Here is a 22,775-nt window from a genome sequence, read left to right as displayed (position 1 = left end):
TAATCTATGCATGCTGTAGCATTTCTAGCAACAGAAATAATAGTAAGAATTCACCATATTAATAGTTTTGAGCCAGGAACTATCCCCAGCATGGCTTAAGTCTTTTATTTATTTAATAATTTCTTGTCAATCTTCACCTGAGGATATTTTTTCCATTGATTTTTAGGGAGAGTGGAAGGGAGAGTCGGGGAAGGGAAGAGGAAGAGAGAGAGAGAGAAAGAGAGAGAAACATTGATGTGAGAGAGACACATGATTGGTTGCCTCCTGCACACTCCCCGACCAGGGCTGGGGATTGAACCTGCAACCCAGGTATGTGACCTTGACTGGGAATTGAACCCATGACCCTTTGGTCCAGAGGCTGATACTCTAACCATGTAGCAACACTGGTCAGGGAAGCTTAACTCTTTTAACTCCCACAAAAACCCTATTAGGTAGATACTATTAAAATGCCCATCTTACAGATGAGAAAACTGTGGCACAGAAGTTAAACATTTTGCCCAGATAGTAAGTGAGCATGGCGAATTCCAGCTCAGGCCATCTCCAACTGAGAGCCTGGCCCCCAGCTATATTGCCTCTTGTCATGACCAAAAGCATGTAGGAGGGCCAGAGTCCATGAAGATGGCCCCTGGTCAGGCAGGAGGGAAACCTGAGATTGCAGTCTAAACACTGTCCACTGGGAGCATGATCCCTATGTCTGAGCTGCTTTGTAGAATGAGGTGGTCATGGATGAGGGGCTTGGTAAGGCTATGACTATTCATGCCATGTGGTGAGTATTCCTCTGCAGAGTACACTAATGTGATGAAATGGAAAGTGCACCGAGTTTGGGTGCAGCCTACCTGACATCAAACCCCAATTCTCAGACTTTTAGTCATGGAATCTTGGGTAGGTTATCTAACAATATAGCTAACATTTGTTGACACTTCACTGTGCCAGACACTGTTCTTAGAACCTCATGTGTAGAAACTGTTATCACTCTTATTTTACAAATGGAAAAAAATGAGACCTAAAGACTTTTAGTCACTTACCCCAAGTCCAACTCTGGCTCCAGATTTCCCACTCTTAACTCCCATAACCACTGCCTTTTACATAAGCCTGTAAAGTGGGTAAATCCTCCCAGCTCTATAAGATTGTTGCGAGCCTCCAATGAGACAATGCAAATGAAATACCAACTCTTATAAAATACCAACTCTTAATCAAGCATGAGATGTTACAAAGATGTGATTTGTATTGTCAGCCAAAAGAAGACCCCTGACTCCCAAACATCTGAGAGGTGTTGTTGGGACAGGTGGGACTGAGCCCATCCCTGAGCACATCTGCAGGCTTGTCACATGCCAGGCTCTGTGCTGAGTCGTGTAAGCCCAAGAGATGACTTTATAAATTTGCAGTATAATTGGAGGAACAGATCTAGAAACTGACAATGACTAGGATATGCTGACTACTATGCTGGAGGGAAGCTTCAGATACCATGGGGGACACACAGGGATATTGTGGGGGCACAGATAGGGCCCTCAGGAGTGAGGGAAGGTTTTCTAGAGCTAAGTGAAGCAACTCAATGAGAGAGGTATGGGAACTCTGTAGTCAGAGGGAACAGTACATGCAAAGGCACAGAGGTGCTTGTCCTATTACTTCTAGTTGGTTGGGAAGAAGTGTGCCTTTTCATGCATAAACAGAAGCACAGAGGGAGCAGGTAAATTAGCTCACACTTCCCAGCCCATCCAAACACAGACTAAACAGTCATCTTTCCCAGTGTTATGACATGAAATAAACCATATGATTCTTCTTTTCCATTCTGAGGCTGTCTTTGGGCTCAACCAATGTAGCAAAGCAACATAGCAGATAAATCACAGCATCCAGAATAGCATTTGTTTGTTGCAAAGCAATAAATAATGCATTACACCTGCTGTTTTCCAACCTGATGCTTTCAATTTGAGGAACCACAGAAACTTGCTGTGTTCTACTTCAGAAGTCAGGCTGCCTGGTTCTGCCTCTGAGCCCCACAAATGCAGCATCTCTACGCAGGCATGAGGACTACCCCCACACCTACAACCCAGCCCAGATCAGGTGGGAAATAAGCAGTAGACGCAGTGGCCAGCAATAGTCCTCTGGGCTCCTGCCTTCCAGGCCAGCACAACAACAGCTCCTCGTGGGACCCAATGGGAGTGGGAAGTGACCCAGGGCCTCCTAGTACTCCCTTGACTGATCTGCATCTCCTTTTCACTTTTGAGTTTAGGTCATACTGGCCTCTCTGAGCAGAATCTTGCTGCTGGGGACACAAGGCCTTCTCACGGTTTTCCTACCTCAATTTGTCTGGCCAATCCCTACCCATCCTTTCAGACTTGCCTCTGGTATCCTTCACTAAGGAAGGCGTCCTGACTCTGCTGCTTCCTTTCAAAGTCCTCATCACACAGAGCAATAAAATGCCTGTTTACTTGTCTCCTGCTCCACACTTGGCTGTGAGCTCACTGAGAACAAGCACTCCCCTTAGTCCTCTATTTTCCAGATGCCTGACACACAGAAAGAAATCATTAAGTTCTTAGCAAAGTGGTCTCAAATGTTCTTCAGGTGTTCTGGGGTGTTCTTTAAGTTGCAGAATCATGGCGTTAGAGGAGACCTTAAAAAACCACTGGTCAATTCTTCAAACCATGTCTCCTTGGCCTCTGACCATCATGACAATTTACCTTGTGTTGAGGCTAAACCCATCTCTCCACAACTTCTGCAATTTGGTCCTTCTTCCCCTTGTGACCACACAAACAAGCCTAATTCATTGTCTTCAAGACAGCTCTCTGGAGAGTTGGGTCAGGTCTATGGATCTCTCTTAAAGGGAGGTCTTTCCTTCCCTTGTTCAGGTTAACACCTCCCATCCCCTCAAACATTACCAAAAGGAAATGACTTTGAATTTCTTCACTCTCATCATCCTTATGCTCATTCTTCTCCAATCATTCTCCACTTCTATTTATTAACAAAAACTTAAACTCCCACTACATTATTGTTAATTACAGGGACAACGTTGCACACATCTCTAGTGTTTACTAATCTTTCATAATTTAAACTTTATGCCTATTGATTAGCAACCCCTCATTCTACCTCCCCGCAACCCCTGTGGCAACGACCATTCTACTCTCTGATTCCATGAGTTTGAATATTTTACATAGCTCTTCTAAGTGGAATCGTGCAGTATTTGTCCTGTGACTGACTTATTTCGCTTAATGTAATGTCCTCAAAGTTTAGCCATGTGTTGTTACACATGGCAGCATTTCCTTCTTTTTTTAAGGCTGAATAATGTCCAACAAGTGTCCTTTTTCTAATTTCCTTTTAAAAGTGTGGCTCCCAGAACTGTTCACCAAGCTCTGAGTTTCTCTAACCTACATAAAGAGTGAGATTATCTCCTCCTTTACTTCATTAATTATAATTTTCACCTTGCTTCATTACCCTACTGAATTGGAAGTCATCTAAAGCTATGGCCTTTTCTCTTGTTCTCCTGCTAAGCTGTGCCCATTCCTTACTGAGCTTCTGTACTTGTATTTTGTCCCTAGGGTAGGATGCTAGTTTTCCCACCTGAATCTCATTTGGCTATGTTTGGTCTGCCTATCAACCCATTCTTCTGAGGGTTTTGGGGATCCTGATTCTTTATCTGAGTTATCTTTGGCTTTTCCTAGTTTTTTCTTCTGGGTGTGATACACTAAGCCTGGCTGTTGAGCCCATATCCAAGGCATTGACGAAGGCTTTGGCTGAGGCAGGGCAGAGGCCAGCAGGCCATCAAAGCTTCTCTGTAGGACTGTGGGACTCAAAATCTGGTCCAAGATGCACTGCATAGGAATCATCTTTAAATATGCCAAATCATCTTTAAAATACAGATCGCTGATGACTCAGAAATACAGAATCACCATTGATAGAGGTGGGGCCAAGGAATCTGTATTTTTAATTAGCACTCAGATGATTTCATTGTGTAGCCAGGCTTGGGAACCATCAACTCCAGAGTTCACTGCCTTCAAAAGCCAAAACCAGCGCCAGTGTGATCTAGTCCAAAGCTGACATCTCAGGTGTCCAGCCTGATGAGACAGGGGCAGAGCCATGACAGCACTGCCTGGTTCTATAAACATAATCCACCCATGTCACAAACCCATCTGGGCAAGTGCTGTACAGTTCCTCTACGCCTTTCTCTGCTCCTTTCCCCGCTGCCTCCCCTGCTCTCAGCTTCCTTCCCTCTGGTTCTGTGTCTTGGATTTTGGAACCACATTTGAGCTCCTCTGCCCCCACCCCAGCTTACCATGGGCGCACTGTAGACAGCTCTGGGTTGGCCTCCCCAGGGCTCCTGGAAGATTCCTCTTCTAGCCCTGGTACTACACTGACACAAATGATAGAAATTAGTCTTCATTTAATAGATTGTCCTCACCTGCTGGCTGCTCAAGGCCCTTATTTATTCAGATTCGCATCATATTCCTATTAGTTTTGTTCCCACCGTGTCTACATTTCCCAACACACAATGTGCTTGGGTTGGTACATAGTAGGTGCTTACTGAATTGTTCTGGCTGACAGCAGAATTCTTCAGTCTGATGCAATCACTGGAATTAGTGAACATACCACAGGCTTCTGAACAAGACAGACTTAAGTTTGAATGTCAGCCCCAGCATTTTTCAGCTGTACCACCTTACACAAAATAATTAACCCTCATGAACGTAGGGCATCACAACTAAAAATGAGAAGTGTGGGCTGGGAGCCCGAGGGCACCAGCTCTCACATTGTATGATGAACTCACATACCTGCCCTTCCTCAGTGGTACCCGGCTTCAGGGTCCTCAGAAAGTAATTCTTAGCAGTCAAGTCATGCTTTTCAAATCAAGCTGCTGGAATTCTCTTCTCCCAGCCGCACGTGGCAGGCTGTTGCAGACCCTCCTGAGCATAAGCACTCCACACGCGTCCTCCAGCCCCCACTAATCAGCCAGTCCCGTCACTTTAACTCGGCAGCACTCCACCACTCACCTAAGTAATTAATCTGGCTTCTGCCTGTGAATTCCTTTCATCCACTTTTGTTTACTACTGTTGAAGCATTTTTTTAATCAAAACAATTAAATATGCTAAATCTTCCCCAATTAGTAATGCATTAAACACGAAAGGTGCTTGAACAGAGCTGGTAGAAGAAGCCCTTTGCCTGGTTTTGAGTACTGGTGCTTAGAGCATCGCTTCTCCCAGGCAAGCAGGGCTTGGGGTTATTCAGAAACTGCTGTGCCCAGTCACAGAGGGCTGCGGTGAAAGGGGCCAGTCCACTGGACTCTCTCCATAAATGGGGAACTGAGGCCTAGTGAGATCATGGGCCCTTTCTAAGCTCATACAGGATGTCAGTGACAGGGATTTTGTTTTGGATTTAAAAAAAAATAAAATTTGTATATATTTAAGGTATAAAACATGATGATTTGATATACATATACTATATAATAAAAGCCTAGTATGCAAATTGTCCCCTTGACCCAGAGTTCGACCGCTGGCTATGATGTGCACTGACCACCAGGGGGCAGTGTGGAACATGGTGGGTGTCGGTGATGCGGCGCTGGCAGCAGGCGGAAGTGGAGGTGCTGCCAGCCCTGACAGGCCCCAACGAGAGCAGGACTGTGGTGGGATGGTGGAGCAGGTGAGCAGGCAGTGTCAGGCCAAGGCACATGTGAGCGGGGCCCAATTGCCCCACCGATCACCCCACAGACAGTGACCAATGGCAGTGGTTGCGGGGGGGCTGCCGCCCAGCTCCCAGGTGCTGAGGGTTGGGGGCCCAGATGCTTCCCAGGGCCCAGAGGTAGGCTGGGACATGCCCTTCCAAACCAGACACTTGCACTTTGATCACTGGCCAGGCCTAGGGACTGCACCCATACATGCATTTTGTGCACTGGGCCTCTAGTTTGATATAAAAGGGAAATGATTACTATAGTCAAGCTAATTTACATATTTTCTCACACATTCACCTTTACTGTGTGTATGAGGAAGCACCTGAAGACTATTCCTTTGCAAATTTCCAGTATTGAATACAATATTATTACTGTGGTCCTCAGGCTGTGCATTGGGTCTCTGTGCTTTCTCAGTCCACATAGCTGCAACCTTGTTCCCTTGGACCAGCATTGCTCATCTCCACCTCCTGGTGCCCCCTGTCCTATGCTCTGCTTCAATATATAGGGTGCCGCCCTAAAATGTATATACACACTCTGAATAATTATAAAGACAGTGTTTATTAAAATACATTTCATTTTCAAAATTGAGCTATCAGCAGTTAAAGTATGTATACATTTTTTGGGGGGACACCTTGTTAGAAGCAGAGCCTGGAATATACTAATATATATATATATATTTAAAGATCCATTAATCTGAGTGACAGATTTGAATTCAGGATTTCTGACTTCCAAGATGCTTTCCATCAGAAGCCCTTACCAAAGGATTGATTCATAGCATTCATTTACTCACTCATTTTTTTTTATTCCTCAATCATTATTCTGAAAATAGTTTCTGAACTCCTCCTCCATGGCAGACATTGCACTGCTATGCTGACAAGAGAGAGTGGTGAATAAGATAAAATTTCTTGAATTCATAGAGTTTGCAGTGTAATGGGGATGCTGGCAGGTAAAACTGGTTGCTGAACACTCCCTTAAAGAAAATATTCAATCTAATCCTCAGCTCAATTGAATCATAGCCCTAAATGATTTTTCCTTTGTGGTTGTCAGGATAACATAATAACTGGTAATAATTATTATACAGTTGCAATTAATTAAAAGTAATGACATTCCAAAACTACAAACTCCAATTCACAACCATAAGAAGATTTTGCTGCAGAAAGAGTTGAGCTCTGCAGCAACGGTCCATGTCTTGCTCTGATCTGCTTTTCTAGCCCCATCTTGCCAGGCCAACCAAAGGATGGCAACCCAGCTCTGTCCATTTACAGGGTGTGAGATCAGGGCAACATGACCTTACTGTATTGAGAAATATGTTCCGCATCTGCAAAGTGCAGGTTCCTTAGCGGGACAAATAACAGAGATGTAGACAAATACAGAGATTGCTAATATGGGACTCACAGTTCTCCTGGGGTCAGAAGGCAGGCACACTCCCCTTGGAGACATCGCTGTCTTCTAACAGCACTCTGGCCTCTCTGAGGTGCAAAGAGAACCTGGGCAAAAAGAATCATGACAACTATGATCGTCCAGGTGCAAACAAAGCACACTGGTAGATCTGAAGAAAGGTACAAGTATTCTGATCCAAAAATGCTTCCTGGAGTAAATGATGTTTGAATTGGGGCTTTGGAAAGATGTTGAAAGGGAGAGAGAAAGGGGCAACATGTGCAAAATTACAGAGTGAAAATGGGCCAGGCACTGTGCTGGGCACAGAGGTATATGGAAATGATGAGAATCACTGCCCCATGGAGGCGCAGGGGAGAATGTGCAAAGGAAAGGGAACTAGCATTTTTGAGCAACTAGTCTGTGCAATACATATTCTTTCTCATTTCAAGAATTATTTGGGCTGAAACCACATGGAAGAGGACATGGAAACTGGATAATGGAATTGGATTTCAACCCAGATTACTTAGACTCCAAAACCAATGGCAGCTTTTACGACTGTGAGAGGTTGTACCATAGTAGCAGTCATTCAGCATCACAGTGCTCTTCGTTTCTGTCTCCCTGCTGCAGGTGTTACCTATGAAGACATCAAGAAGTGCTTTGGAGGGTCTTTGGGCTTATCTTATACCTTTTCGGAGAGCTTAGAGATTGGAGGAGGTTTATCAGGGGAAGATTGTAGAAAAATGGGAGGTGGCCACGCTGGTAAGTATTTAGTAAAGAGTCTCCCAAGAAGCAAAGCCAGACTTTTCTTTGGACACACAATCAAGGCACATGTCCCCCAACCCCCAAGTGGTTTCATTCCAGTCAATGATCAAACTGCATAACTTCTAAATACCCCAAGTCAATGACTGGACTGGCTCTATTTTTGAATCCACCATAGGTTGAGATTACCTTAGAAATACTTGACTTTGTATGGCACATGCTCCTAAATTTCAGGCACTAGATCAAGAACTAAGTGAGACCCAGGATGAAAGAAATGTATAGACAGAACCTGGAAAACAACTGTTGAAATAAATGCCCATAGAGATACAGTCCAAAGGGGAAAAAGAAGTCCCTGAGAGAGGAGCATTTGGTTACTAAGTCCAAGCTCAAAGAATAATGATTAAGGGAAGATTGTACAGGAATATTTGTGGCATTTCCTGAAAAAGTCAATATGAGTGTTCATGTATTCATTCATTCATCTATCAAACATGCATTGAGCATTTTTTTTCAGGTGGGAGACAACAGACAATGCAGGGATGATGAAACAATTTACAGTGCAGTGGAGGAGGTAGACATGAGACAGGTTCAAGTTACTCCCCTGGCATTAGGCTACTCATGCCTCAGAGCCTTAGGTCAAACTGCTCTTCTTTCTGATGCCCTTCCATCCTCTCTCCATTTCCCTACAAAGATTCATTCACTTTTCTAGAAAACTCAATTTCTTCTTGTTCAGTCCCTCCCCATCCTGACCATGTCTTTCCCTGCACCCCTACTCAGCCCCACAGAGACCTTCACTGTTTAATTGAACATACTTGGCATATAGCAGGCACTGAGTAAGCATTTGACAGGTGAATGAATAAATGAATGAATGATCATCCATTTCCCACCCTCTCCCTCCTCTGTGTTGGGCTGGGCTGTCCTCCCATTGCCAGCTCTACCTCAGAGGAAGGCTCTATTGCTAAGTCTTGGTCCTTCTCTTCTGCTTTGTCCTGTTAGTTAACCGAGCAAAACAGAATGGACAACAGCTCTAAGGACAGCACATAAACTTTGTCCCAAATATCATTAGTGGCTCTTGTGAACCCATCCTTTGGCTTTTTGGGAAATGAGCTAACGCCGTTATCCTCTTGATAGATACTGACGAAGATAACAGGCTTGTGCAAGACATCATTGCTCAGGTGCGAGGTGGCAATACTGGCTGGGGTACTGGCTTGGCACACAACACGAGCTTCATTTCGTACCGTTCCTGGGGGCGGTCGTTAAAGTATAATCCTGCTGTTATTGATTTTGAGGTAAGTCTTTTCGCAGTTGAAGAAACTCTACGTCCGTGAGGAATGAAAGTGAAACAGACCAGATCATTTCATATTTCTTATGATGAGCCCATCAAAGAGTAAGATTAAATGTTAACGGTACACTGAACCGGTGGCCTCCCCACGCCTGACTCTAGGGAGTGTGTGACTAGACCCAGGCCACAGGAGAGCGGGGCCAGATGCGTTATATCTGGTTAGTGCCCAGTTTTACACCAGTCATCCCAGAATTTCTTCAGGATTGGGTGACATTAAAAAATTTGCATTTATACATATAAGACTTAAAAACACATCTGCTAAATTGGGGTAGGCACACTTTTCCATAAAGGAGCAGATAGTAAATATCTTAAGTTTTGTGGGCCACATCTAGTTTCTGTCATACAAGTTTTATTTCTTCTTGTTTTTTTTACAACCTTCTAAAAATATAAATCCCATTCATAGCTCAAAGGCCATATGTGGGGTGAGTTGTCCTGAGCTGTAACTGTAGTTTGCTCTAAATGATCTCATCCCTTCACCACAATGAACCCCGGGCAAGGCCTTGATTCTCCCCATTGAAAAGATTAGGAAACTGAGGCTCCAAGGACTTAAGTGATTTGTTTAAAGTCTCAGAGCTCATATGTAGTGGTACCTTGATCTCAGACCTTTGGATTTCACATCTGGTTCTCATTTTCCCTCTATCCTATTTCCTTCCTTAAAGTCATGATTATCAATTACTGGGGACAATTTTGCTCCCATGGGGGAAATTTGGTAGTGTCTGAAGACATGTTTCACTGTCACAACCAGGAGGGTACTACTGGCATCTAGAGAGAGAGGTCAGGGATGCTGCTAAACATCCCACAACAACAAAGGACAGCCCGCATCACAAAGAAATATCTAGCCCTCAATGGCAATAGTGCCAATATGGAGAAACTCTGCCCTAATTCCTAACCTTGCAAAGGGAGTAAAATTGTACTCAAACTTAAAATAGGTCATGCTTTTACCAGTTGTCAAACTAATTCTATTTCCTTGCAAGGGTAATCCATTAAAAAAGAGTTATATTGGGGGATTTAAAATAAAATATGATTGTTTTCCTGTACACTTTCTCCTGACCCTGGCCAATTTTCTACACATAATTAAAACTTCAGGTAATGGATACATCCCTCTTCTTAAAATATATATACCAACAGTTAAATCTAAAAGTCTATTACAACCCTGCTCTCTATGAAGAAAGAGGTGAGAGGAATGAACCCTGATTTTATTTCTTCTTCAATAAGTCGGAGACCATTTTCATACACCTGTAATTCACATAGGGTCTGAAAATTGCTATCATTAAGCTATTAGTGATTTGGGGAAAAACTGTAAAATTGATAGCAGGAGTAATATACAAACTTTCATGGGCAAGAGGTGAATTTTGCATTTGCCTTGAGCAAAACATCCAAGGGGAGGACCAAATGATTTGGAGAAGACTGAATGCTATCTTCTGGGAAAGACAGCCTGGGTTTGGGGTGAGAAAGTAGATTTTGGCTCATGGCTCAGCAACTTTTTGATGTATAACCTTTGACAAACAACTGTTTTCTGAGCCCTATTTTCCTGCTCTATAACATGGGGATAATGACACATTCTGTCCCAAGGTTGGGGAGAGAAAAGTGAGCGCTTAGGAGATGTCAGTTGAGGAAACAGGTTCATGGAGGTTAAGTGCGCTGGCCAAGGCTCATGTCTGGTAAATGACTGAGCCCAACTGGAGCCATGTCTGACTGAGTCTAACACCCACAACCACAACCTATATTACCACCTAACTAGTTTGGATTCGATGCATTAAGCCTATTGGTGGGTTACAGATCAAGGAAGTGACATAGCTTGAGCTGTGCTTTAAAAATAGAGAATGCTTACAGAAGTGTGAGGGATGAATGGAAGGAGAGAGACACTGTGGGCAAGGGGCCCAGTGAGGGGGTTATTTGGAACCTGATGATCAGCATGGAAACAGTTACTCACTTGTGCATCCCAGAGCTCATCAGTACTTATTTATGGCAGATATTTAGAGTGAGTAAATGTCGGAATCATGCTGTGTGAAATGGTGATGCTGTATGTTATATATAGGATGTCCCCTCAAAATGTATATACACACTTTTGAATAATTAGAAAGGCAGTGTTTATTAAAATACATTACATTTTCAAAATTGAGTTATCAGCTGTTAAAGTGTGTATAGATTTTTGGGAGACACCTTGTATTATTATGAGTTATGTGTTAGGCTATTTTGTGTTGCCATATCACACCACTTGCCTTCTCTGAATCTATTTTCTCAACTGTAAAATGGAAACAGCATTCTGAGATTCTTTTTCTCCACCCCTCTTCCCTCCTGTAAGTACCCCCGGCATTAAGGAGTGCTCCCTTTCCTCTCCCTGAAGGCTCTGGGAGGGAGAGGTGAGAGACCTGGGACTGAGTGCTAAAGTTCGCTGGAAGGTCAAAGGGAAGTTGCCTGGTGGTCCTGGGCTTTCCCTGGAATTAAGTCACCTTAACCAGGCCCTAGGGCGGCCCAGGCAGCACTGACTTCCTCACAATGGGCCATGGTCCTGGGACTTCCAGTAAGTGGTGTCCTTCCCTTGGCTGGAGGCCCAGCCAGTCCTGCCATGACCAGCCTGATGACCTCAGCCACAGCCCCTGAGCACAGGCCAAGGTCTGTTGCCACAGGTCTCTCTGTACACATTTCCAGGAACCCATTCAAGGCTATGGCCATTCCCTCCATTGACTTTGGTTCCAGAGAAGGGAGATTGCTCCAGCATGGCTCAGTCCTCTCATGGAATTTCCCGGTGATCTTAGCAAGCGATTCCCCTCTCAGGGCCTCAGGTGACTGTCCTGTAAAATGAGAGATCTGGAAAAGAGCTTTCCTTTTATGATTGTGTGATAAAATATAGAGCTTTATGAAGCATGCTGAAGGTAACCATATGTACACAAAAATTGAAAAAGATAGGCTTTTTTTTTTTTTTTTTTTACTATCGTCACAACTAACTAATAAAATTAGTGCTTTATTTTATACTAGAGGCCCAGTGCATGAAAATTCATGCACTGGAGGGGGGGTCCCTCAGCCTGGCCTGCCCCCTCTCACAGTCCGGGAGCCCTCAGGGGTGGGAGGCAACCCAGTGATCAGGGGAAGGTGATGTCCCATCACACCTCTGCTGCTGCCACTGCCAGCAGCGCAAGCCTTGGCCGGCCCTGGTTACCTGAGCCTCAGTTGGCACTGGGTGGCTGGGCAGCTGACAGCTGAGGCTTGCTTGCGCCTTGGGCCAGCCCTGGTTGGCTGGGGGACTGAGGGGACTGGTCACCGCCATCTTGTGGCTGTGGGCGCCGCCATCTTTGAGGGTGTGATAGTCAATTAGCATATTCCCTCTTTATTAGATAGGATTGTTCTTCCCTTTTGCAATGGTATCTCACATCCATTACTTCTTTAGATTTTCATAAGGATTCTAGGAAATGGGTTATTATTTCCATTTTGTAGGTAATGAGGCTCAGGCTGAGAAAGGAGCAATTAGGAGTTCTAGCCACAAAGCTATTAGGTGAGCAGCGTTTATTTAGCTTTTACTATGTGACAGGCCATGCCCATCCATCAGCTTTCATCCTCACAGTAAACCTGGAGGGAAGGACTCTTGTTCTAACTTTACAGAGGAGGAAGGGAGACTCCACGGGTAATGTGGCTGAGATCACACAGCTGGGTTTCCTCCTCCAGCTTCCAGCTCTCCACATCTGCCACAGTACTGCCCAGCCAGGAGGAGTGACTTTGTCCCTGGGGACATTTGGCAATGTCAGGAGACAGTTTTGGTTTTCACAACCAGGAGATGCTGTTGGCATCTAGTGGGTAAAGGCCAGAGATGCTGCTAACCATCCTATAATGCACAGGAATTGCCATGAAGAATTATCCAGTTGGAAAATCAGTAGTGTAGGCAGAGGCTGAGGAACCCTGGATGCCAGTCATGCCTGGAATGGGTTGCCTCAAATGGAAATGATGCCCACCTTTTCCCAAACATGTAATCAGCAATGACAGAATAACTACCTATCAAGGACTTGGTTAACTCCTACATTGAAGGTTAACAATCAACACACACACACACACACACACACACACACACACACACTCTCACACAAATCCTTTCCACTCTTCCTGACTCCTAAAAGTGCTGGAGGGGGCAGATAAGTTGGCACAAATGGCTTTTTAAAATATACATATATATTTTTATTGATTTCAGAGAGAAAGGGAGAGGGAGAGAGAGAAACACCAATGATGAGAGAGAATCATTGATCAGCTGCCTCCTGCACATCCCCCACTGGGGATTGAGCTCGCAACCTGAGCATGTGCCCTTGACCAGAACTGAACCTTGGACCCTTCAGTCTGCAGGCCAACATTCTATCCACTGAGCCAAACTGGCTAGGGTGAAATGGCTTTTGAGTTCCCCTCTTCCTCGAAGATCAGGGGACCAGATATTTCAGAGTTAGGTAGGTCTATGTTCAGAGTGACTCTTGCACGTAATTGCGTGATCCTGAGCTGGTCACTCACTCCTGAGCCTCCACTTCTGCATCTATGGCAGTGGTTCTCAACCTTCTGGCCCTTTAAATACGGTTCCTCATGTTGTGACCCAACCATAAAATTATTTTCGTTGCTACTTCATAACTGTAATGTTGCTACTGTTATGAATCATAATGTAAATATCTGACATTCAAGATGGTCTTAGGCAACCCCTGTGAAAGGGTCGTTCGACCGCCAAAGGGGTCGCGACCCACAGGTTGAGAACCGGTGATCTATGGGTTCCACAGAGTGGCTGCAAGGATGCAGTGCAGGGAGATGGTGTGGAGCCTGGCTCTGTGCCTGCCATGGAGCAGGCCTTCCAGGAGTTTGATGGCCAGCACTTGGGTTCTGGGAACTTGGATGATCCCAGGGAGAGCCTCTGTTCCTCTGTGCCCAGACACAGCCTATTCATGAGCTGCTGCGGCACGTGAACCTGGAAACCCTGGAGGCCAAACGCCAGAACCTGAAGCGGGCCCTGGATCAGTACCTGATGGAATTCAATGCCTGCCGCTGCGGGCCCTGCTTCAACAACGGGGTGCCCATCCTTGAGGGCACCAGCTGCAAATGCCAGTGTCCTATGGGTCGCAAGGGCCTTGCCTGTGAGCAAATTGAGCAACAAGGTAAGGCTTGTGCATCCTCACTCAGGTCCAAACCCGGCCCAGCTCAGAGAGGCCAGTGTGGGAGGGCTTTGGGGTCCCCAGCCTCTCTGTCCTGTGCCCTCTTGCCCCCTACCCTAAGAACGCTCATGCTGAGTTTTATGGCTGACCCCACAGTTAATGGTTCTTATCCTTGCTCTCTGCCATCAAGACCCTCTCTTGGATGAGAACTGGTTTTCACCAAAGTGTGTATGGTCAATAGGGTTCAATTTTGGAGGAATGCATTCATTTCCTAGGGCTGCTGTAAGCTCAGTGGTTTAGAGCTACAGAGCCCAAGGATTTCTTGACTTTTCAAGCAGAGTGTGGATGGGATTTCAGCCCTCATTGGCCAGGTAGCTTTCCCAGAGGGACCAAGGTCAATGAGTAGGAAGAATAATTCACCCTTATTCTGTGCCAGGCACTCTCCCCCAAGGATGTTATGAGAGAAATACTATTAATAGCCCCATTTTAAAAATGAGGACACTGGGGCAGGAGGAAGATGAGATAACTACTCATGAGCAGTATCAGAGCCAGGCTTTACACCCAAGCAGTCAGATGCTAGGATCCAAGCTCTTAACTGCTGCATTCTACTGATTTACATCCCAAGAACCAGGAAATCTAGAGAATGAGGGCAGAGATTCTGAGATCATTGCACTGACTACCATTGGGGGGGCAGGGGAGGTGGGGGCGGGGAAGGAAAGTATGTATGTCCCAGTTCAGTTATCAGCCTGACTTGGCTTAAAGAGACAAATGTGAGCCCAAGCCTGGGTAAGTATAATTATAGCACGTCAAAGGACCTCAGAACCAGTGACTTAATTGGATCCCTGTCCACACAACATAGAGACAGAGAGAACAGGGAGTGGGAACTACCTAGACATGCTTTTCCATGGTCCAGTGCTGGGCTTAGAACTGGTCCATGCTGAGTCATCTGTACATACAATGTGCATTGGAGTTGGGTGTCATGATGCCAATGATGGGGTGATGGCAGGGCATGGAGGCCTGGGTACTTCTCCTCACAGCACCATTCCTCTCACACGATTACAGTCAGTCAACTGCAGGAAGCCCGTGGTGCTCCATTGACTTTGTACCAAGCAGGGTGGGGGCATCAGGTGGCTTTGGGGCTATCAGACTGAACTTTCAACCTGACAGAGATCAATCAGCATTAAAAAATCTAAGGCTGGGGAGTCAGCCTCCATGGAGACTCATTGAAGCAGGTCCCTTGAGACTTTCCCAGCAAACCTTTGCCTGTGGGGACCAAGTCACAGAGGTGGAGAAATATAGACGAAGAACCCTGCTGTGGCTGCCCCACCAGGGAGTATAATTACAGACCTAGAAGGAACTTGTAGATAATCTAATCCAATGAGAGTCACACTGGGATCTGAGGGAACTGGGGACTTAGGGGCTGCCCCAGGGAAGCAGGGAAAACCTAATAGACACCCCAGCTTCAAATAGAACAGCTCCACTCTCATCTGACTTCCATGTTAGGGCCCATAAAAGATTTCATTTTAGGAATAAAAAAATAAATAATGAAAAAAGTAATGATGGAAAAACTGCACCAGATTAGTCCACCCTTCTCATTTGACAGAGGTGAAAACTCAGGCTGAGAAGGGGGATGAGCTTGCCCACAGGCACAGAGCCAGGAGGTGACAGCAGCCCCAGGCTAGGGGGGTTGCAGGATGTCACCACCTGCATTGACCACTGGATAGTGACTTCTAGCAGCTGAGAGTAAATGCCCATCAACATGGACTTTTTCCTGGATTTCCAGAGGCACCTGGTCAGAGCCTGTGTTCTGATGCTCTGTGCAGAGAGCCTGTCACCCACCCTGGCCCATTGTCAGAGCCTGAGGGGTTTTGATTTGTAAGCCCTCATTCAAATGCCCAGCAATGCTCTCCACACCAGTGTCTGTGAATCCCCAGCTGGGCTCTGCTCCCTGCTCCTCACACCCTCCATGGCTGTCTTTCTTCCAGAAGGGCATGCCTCCCCGCCTTACTCTGCTATCCATATTCCATGGAACCACGGACTCCAATTTCATGAGAGGGGCTCCCAGGGGCCTTCTCTCCATCCAGAGTTTGAAATTAAGTGCGAGGCAGCGAGCATAGGTCTTGGTTGGCTCCACCAAGGCATTTCCCCAAGGAGAGATCGCAGACTACTCTAGGGCAGCGGTGATCCTCCCTCCATAGGGTCTGAGCTGCTGCTTGTATGCTAACCTCCTTCTCCCCTGGGAAATGTTCTGTGCAGGAGCCAAGGCCGAGGGTCGCTGGAGCTGCTGGAGCACTTGGTCTGCTTGCTCGGCAGGCACTCAGGAAAGGAGGAGAGAGTGCAATAATCCTCCCCCCAAGAATGGAGGCCGCTCGTGTCCAGGGCGGAACGTGCAGACCCAAGCTTGCTGAGGGCCTCTGGGCACAGGATGGGACACATGCAACAGATGTCACCACCTGCACTGACCACTGGATAATGACTTCTTGCAGCTGAGAGTAAATACCAATCAACATGGACTTTTCCCTGCTGGCTCCCAGGTCTGGGACCAGGCTGGGCCATCTACAACCAGCAAAATTCAGTCATCCAACAACTAGGTGTTAAGTGTTAGCTAGTCTTGGACCTGCTGACAGCACTTTATCATCCAAAGAAAAGGAGAAATCTCAACCCAAGGTTAGGGGTACAAAGCAGACACAGGCTCTTGAACCAATCAAGGCCAATAAAATAAAGTATGATGAGAATTATCTTGGCTCTTTGGTAATATTTGTTCATTCATAGAATGATTAGCTGGTAGGATAAGCAGACACAGTGAAATAATGAGGAAAAAAAATAAAGATTGACTTGAGTTCCTTCTATTTTCCTTCATTTTGACTCAACATTTTCTTGTATTCCTTCAATTAATGTCTTGTTTGCTTAAGTTCTTACCACAACATCATGTTTCTCCCAATTATTTTGTCACACTATTCTCTTCCTTCATTGGGTTTTTTACAATTAGTGATTATATATTGGTGCCCATGTCTCCAGTGACTAGGACCCATCTGCCCATCTTAAGGGCAGGGATTAGCTTTGTTTGGTTCCGCACTGTATCCCCAGAGGCCAGGGCTGTGCCTTCCATGGGAGGGACCTAACAAGTACCTGTGGATGAAGTGAGGGACTGAGTTCAGGAAACAGTTCAAAAATGGGGTCCATATTAGTCAGGCACCCAGAGTGGAGCATAGATTGGAGGGGCCAACCAATAATGATCGGTCCACCTTCCCTGCCACACCTGCGTGGCAGCCAATCATACCAGCCAGCCTCAGTATCCCACAGCACTCCAGTCGGGACGTGTTGTGTTGCACTGACTTTTCTGTTTACCTATAAGTTTCTCCTATAGATTGTGAGCTCCTGAAAGGTAGAATTTGTATTCCCAGTTGGTAGAAGAAACATGTTTCCAGAGTCCTTCTATCCTTCCAGAATCTTCAATCTTTATAGGGTGATAATAAGACTTATATAGACATGATACAATTTAAATGGGTTTTAGGGACACAGGAAATTAATTGTCTAGCTAATGCCCAAATATGTGGATATAAAATAAGTGCCAAGGGAGGCCAGGTCGGGGAGAGACTGGTCTCTTTGTGTGAATTTTATAGAGAGGATGATGGTGAATGTAAAGAAATAAGTTATATAAAATACGTAAAACAGTGCCTGTCACATACAATTTTATTGGCATCACTCTTAATCTTATTATTGTTACTATTATTAATTAAAAGTTATAGTTTAAAAGTTTATTCCTGAACTCTTTAGATGTTCTATCTGAAATAAGAAAAAAGAATACTCCTTTATTGTTTCTATTCCTGCTGTTAATTTACTTTTTAAGTAAGTCTACACTAATAACTAATTTCCATTTGTTATTTCCTGGGGAGGGGTGGTTACATGCTAGAATGGGAGGCCAGACTGGCCAGGCCAAGAGAGCAATTTACAGAGGACATTTAAGCTTGATCCCAAAGTTGTGGTACTCAGTCTTGGTTGCACATTAGAATCACCTGAGGAGTTAAAACACTGCTGTCTGGAGGCTGCACCCCAGACTAATTAAATCCGAGCCTTTGGAGGTGGGAGCCAGACATCAGTAGCTTTAAAAGCTCCCCAGGTGGTTCCAGTGCTGCCAAGGTTGAGGGCCTTGGAGAGTCCAGGAGGCATTACATGGGAAATGGGGTATGTGACCAAACAAAAGGGCAGCCACGGTAAGGTTTGTCTGTTCTATTTTATCTCGTCTTGTCAAGGAGCTTGTAAGGTTACATCAAGCATATGCTCCTCTACCTATGTTCTGTGCTGTCTACCAGTGGAGGGTATAGGATGGTGTGTGGGGTACAGGGGAGAGAGAAGAAACCAGAGGCAAGGGAGCCCCTTAGGAGGTAAGTGTGGTCATCTAGGTGGGTGGAGCTGAGACTGTTGGGATTAAGCAATTGCCTGGATCAACTGTGAGCCAAGACCACGAGCTGAGCAATGCCATCTACCTGTCATCTGAGCCAGAGAACCCAGGCCAGTGCCTGTGCCCCTCCTCTGAAGGTGCTGCACCTCCTAGCAGATTGAGAAATGACAACACAGCAGCAGTGGCACTTTCAACAGCTGCAGCCCCTCACCGGTCCTGCGCCTTCCCCTCTTCAAGAATGCCTGGCTCTCTCTGAGAGAAAGACAGAAAGCTCGTCCAATGGATTCTCCCTCGGGTCCTTTCAGGAGATCTACAGTCTAGGTTTTATAGGCAGCGGATGTAAAAACATGGTTTAAAGATCTAATCTTCAGCTTGACAAGGTGTCTTTTGAAAAGTAAATTAATGGCAGAATGAAAAGCAATCAGGAGATGCTTTTTCCTTTTCCCCCGTTTGAGATAGAGGAAGATCTAAAGCAATCAGCACTCAATGAATCTCTTCTGAACTCTATGCCTTTAGGGTGAAGAAAATGGACAGAGAGAAAGGGTAGGTTTCAAAAACTACACTGCAGGAATGAGAGATGGCAGCATGAAGCCATCAGGAACAGCGCGAGGAAAGGGCTGTGATGAGGATGAGCAATGGGCCCTTGTTCTCCATGAGGACCATCGAGGGAGGCTGCTACCCCTTTGCTCAGGAATGAGTGAGCTCTTGGCCAGGCCCCGTGCTGGGTGCTGGGTGCTGGAGGTACAGAAATGAATCAGACATGGTCCCGCTCTGGAAGTACGCTTGGTCTGGGGGAGGCCTGTGAACAATGGCAGGAGGGGTACCAGCAGGAAACCCAGGGACTATGGGTACAGGAAAGACAGCCTGGAGAAGGAGTAGATGGCCAGAGAGGACGAGGAAATAAGCAGGAGTTAGACAAGCAAAGGAAGATGAGGAAATAGCTTGTGCAGTCACAGAGGTGGGAAATCATGAAGGTTGGGGACAGTTACTGCTCAGCAACTGGGCATGGGCCCTGGACATTCTCAGGCTGCATTGGGACCTTGAGTTTGGTCACTGGGTCTTTCCTGAGGGTAGCTGGTGCTTGGTCCTAGGAGATTTCCATAGATACACACTTGTCAGTCATTTCCCTATTCCCCCCAAGTGTCCTGGAGGTTCAACACCCCACAGCCATTGTTATAAGGCCCGAGCATTCTGAACTGGATTCACAAGGTTGTCTCTGATCTGACACAATGTACTGCTCCATCTGTACCTCCCATTTCAGACTCTGTGAGTCAAATGCACTAAAAATCTATCGTCCCTAGAATGATCCACAAAGCCCCGTAATGACCAGCCCTTGGCTCTCTCTCTTTGTTTTCTTCCATTTACTCTTCTTTCAGTCATGCTGCTCCAGCTGCTCAAGTCTTTCTGCTGTTCCTCCCACATGCCCAGCTCTCTCATGCCTCAGGACCTTTGCACTTGCTGTCCCCTCTGCCTGAAAACTCATCCCCTAAATGAGCTCATCCCTAAATGAGCTCACCCAAGACTTACTCCCTCTTTTCAGTCAAGTCTCTGCTCAAATATTACCCCTCCAAAGACTTTACCTGCATTTATGTCTTATATGGTACTTATTACTACCTGAGGAAACATACCAAGGGTTTATCCTCCCCCACCTTGGTATATCTCCCCCACTAATATGCAATTTGTTTTTTCATGGCTAGATTTCCAGTAGCTACAATAGTATTTGGCCTTAATAGGGGCTCAATAAATATTGTTGAATGAATGAACTACTTCCAATTTAGTTCCCTAATAGGTTGGGCTTTGCACACGCTACCCAGACAGCATCCTCACCTGCCAGCTCCTACCTTTTGTCTTTTCACCGAGGGTCTTCAGGGTGTAGTTTAGGTGTCCATGCGCCCAGAATGCCAACCCCGACCCCTGCCATTCTCCCACACTGCATCAGGTGCTGCCCCTCATATGGCTCTATATCACAGTATTTTACATACTCCATCACTGTAGCCTACTTGTCTTCTCTTATCCTCCCCCACTCCATGGCTTCTTGCAGGGTGGATGGGGACCCAAATTTACTTCTGGAGCCCCAGCATCTAGCATACATAGTATTTGGAGCTTCCCAGTAAAATTCTGTTCTCTCTCTGGTCCTTCTGTGCTAGAGCAGTGATTATCAACCTTTTTCATCTCATGGCACACATAAACTAATAACTAAAATTCTGCGCCACACCGAACAATATATTATGCTTTTCACTGATTTGATTTAAAAAAAGGTATAATTTTGATTGATTCACACTGGATGGCTATTTTGTTGACTGTTGTCATTTTTTGACAATTGGAAAAGAGATCAGTGCCCCTGACTAAATAGTCAGGTAGTGCTGTTTTAAAAAATCTTGGGGCACACCGGTTGAAAATGGTTGTGCTAGAGGGAGAGGCTCCGAAACAGGCTTTGCATGTAGTGTGCAGAAATCTGTGGGAGAGAACCCCACGGAAGATTTTTCCCCAGGACCCCAGGGTCCTGCAACCTTCTGGGTACATAGAGGAGAGCCCATGCCATCCCTACAGGTTACACACATTTAAGAAAGAGCCTGCCTTTTCCACCTTAGTCAAGGAGAGTCCATCAAATCGAGTTAAAAATTCTGCATTCATGGCCTTGGGGTTTTCCCCCAACCCCTGGGAAAGATAAAGGAAAATATGTTTCCCTTCTATATTAACAGCTTAAAATGTGAGATAAATCCTACCATCCTAACCTATTTTTAACAAATGGACTTTGCTGTCCAGTGGCATGATACATGTCTGACGGGTCTATTTATCCATTCTATTTCTTTAGAGATAGCAGCTAAGAAGTTTTATCTATTATTTGTCTCCCTCCCCTATTCCCATTTTCCTAACCAAGCCTGTGGAGCAAGCAGTTGATGGATGGATGGTGTTTGGGATAAAAGGTGCCGGAATCAGATAGTTTTCAGGATATGAACAAACTGGCTTATTAACAAGGAGGCCCGTGTGGCAGAGGTGGTGGGGGACGGAGGCCTGGATACCAGACAATGGTCAATGATGGATGAAGGAACACCTGGGGTTGCAAGGTGTAGACGCGAGATAACCGGTGGACACAGCCACTGATAATGGGAGCACCCAAGCTCCGGAGCAGCCTCCTGCACAGAGGTGAATGTCAGACCAGCCACTTGACTGCCTTTGACAACGCTCCAAGAATTCCCCACTGCAAATACAGTCCCCATTTCTTTTCTTTCTGTAAAATGCAATCTTATGAAGGTAGGGATGGTAAAGAATAAAAGGCAGATATCAGGCAGGGCTGGTTGCCCAGCACCCTAGGACAGGAAAGCAGCTGAGTACCCACCATGTGCCAGGCCCTTTGGGGTGATAGCATATGTTATGTCTTTCAATCTTTACACTTGTGCCATTGAGAGTATCGGTCATGTTTTCTGATGAGGACACTGAGGCACAAAGAAGATGAATGACTTGTCAAGGTTGCTCAGCTAGGAAGTAGTGGCGTTGGGTCTTGTGCCTTTGTCTGTCTGCCCCAAAGCCCTCCCAATGACTCTGCTTCTCCAATACCGAGTGCCATACCAGACAAGTGGGCTGGTGGGCAGGCCCCTGCTGCACAGTGAAGCTGGATACACTTCTGCTGTAGTGGGAAGACAGGCAGCTGTGTGGTGGTAGCCCTCGGACTCCAGCAGTCCTGCCTCTTTCAAGCTGTGTGGTCTTGATCAGGTTGCTTAGTGTCTCTGAGGTTACTTCTCATCACCTGTCAGAGGCAAATAACACATCCTTCTTCTTGCAGGCACAGAGAGTGTGGAGAGCGGCTACAGCAGTGGTTCTCAACCTTGGCTGCACATTAGAATCACCTGGGAATCTTTTTAAAATCCTGATTTCTGGGCCTCATCCTCCGGAACCGGAGGATGAGGCCCAGAAATCAGGATTTTAAGAAGATTCCCAGGTGATTCTAATATGCAGCCAAGGTTCAGAACCACTGGGCTACAGTGTTTGGACAGGTTCAAGCCTCGGACTAATGAAAGGACATGGTCCTCTCATGGCAAAGCCACATGCAAGTCCCAGCTTGGAAGGCAAAGCCCTCCCAGCACAATTATAGCCAAAGGCTATGGTTGTAAGCTTGACCTATGGTCTGAA

At 45.8% G+C, this 22,775-nt stretch overlaps 1 protein-coding gene across 1 annotated transcript in view; it reads left to right on the top strand.

The window, feature by feature from the left end:
- The window catches only part of C8A (complement component 8, alpha polypeptide), a 28,626-nt gene extending 11,819 nt beyond the window's left edge, over positions 1 to 16,807 (top strand). Inside the window, exons 2-5 of the mRNA XM_014542568.1 lie at positions 7,658 to 7,789; positions 8,918 to 9,075; positions 14,023 to 14,245; positions 16,499 to 16,807. Coding sequence (XP_014398054.1) covers positions 7,658 to 7,789; positions 8,918 to 9,075; positions 14,023 to 14,245; positions 16,499 to 16,650 — 665 coding nt within the window. The 3' untranslated portion in view covers positions 16,651 to 16,807. The remainder of the gene's footprint in view (positions 1 to 7,657; positions 7,790 to 8,917; positions 9,076 to 14,022; positions 14,246 to 16,498) is intronic.
- The last annotated feature ends 5,968 nt before the right edge of the window (positions 16,808 to 22,775 follow it).

The sequence above is a fragment of the Myotis brandtii genome, unplaced genomic scaffold (genome assembly GCF_000412655.1).
Source record: "Myotis brandtii unplaced genomic scaffold, ASM41265v1 scaffold304, whole genome shotgun sequence".
Lineage (NCBI taxonomy): Eukaryota > Metazoa > Chordata > Mammalia > Chiroptera > Vespertilionidae > Myotis > Myotis brandtii.
Note: the sequence above shows the minus strand (reverse complement) of the source record. Positions and strands in the feature narration are given on the sequence as shown.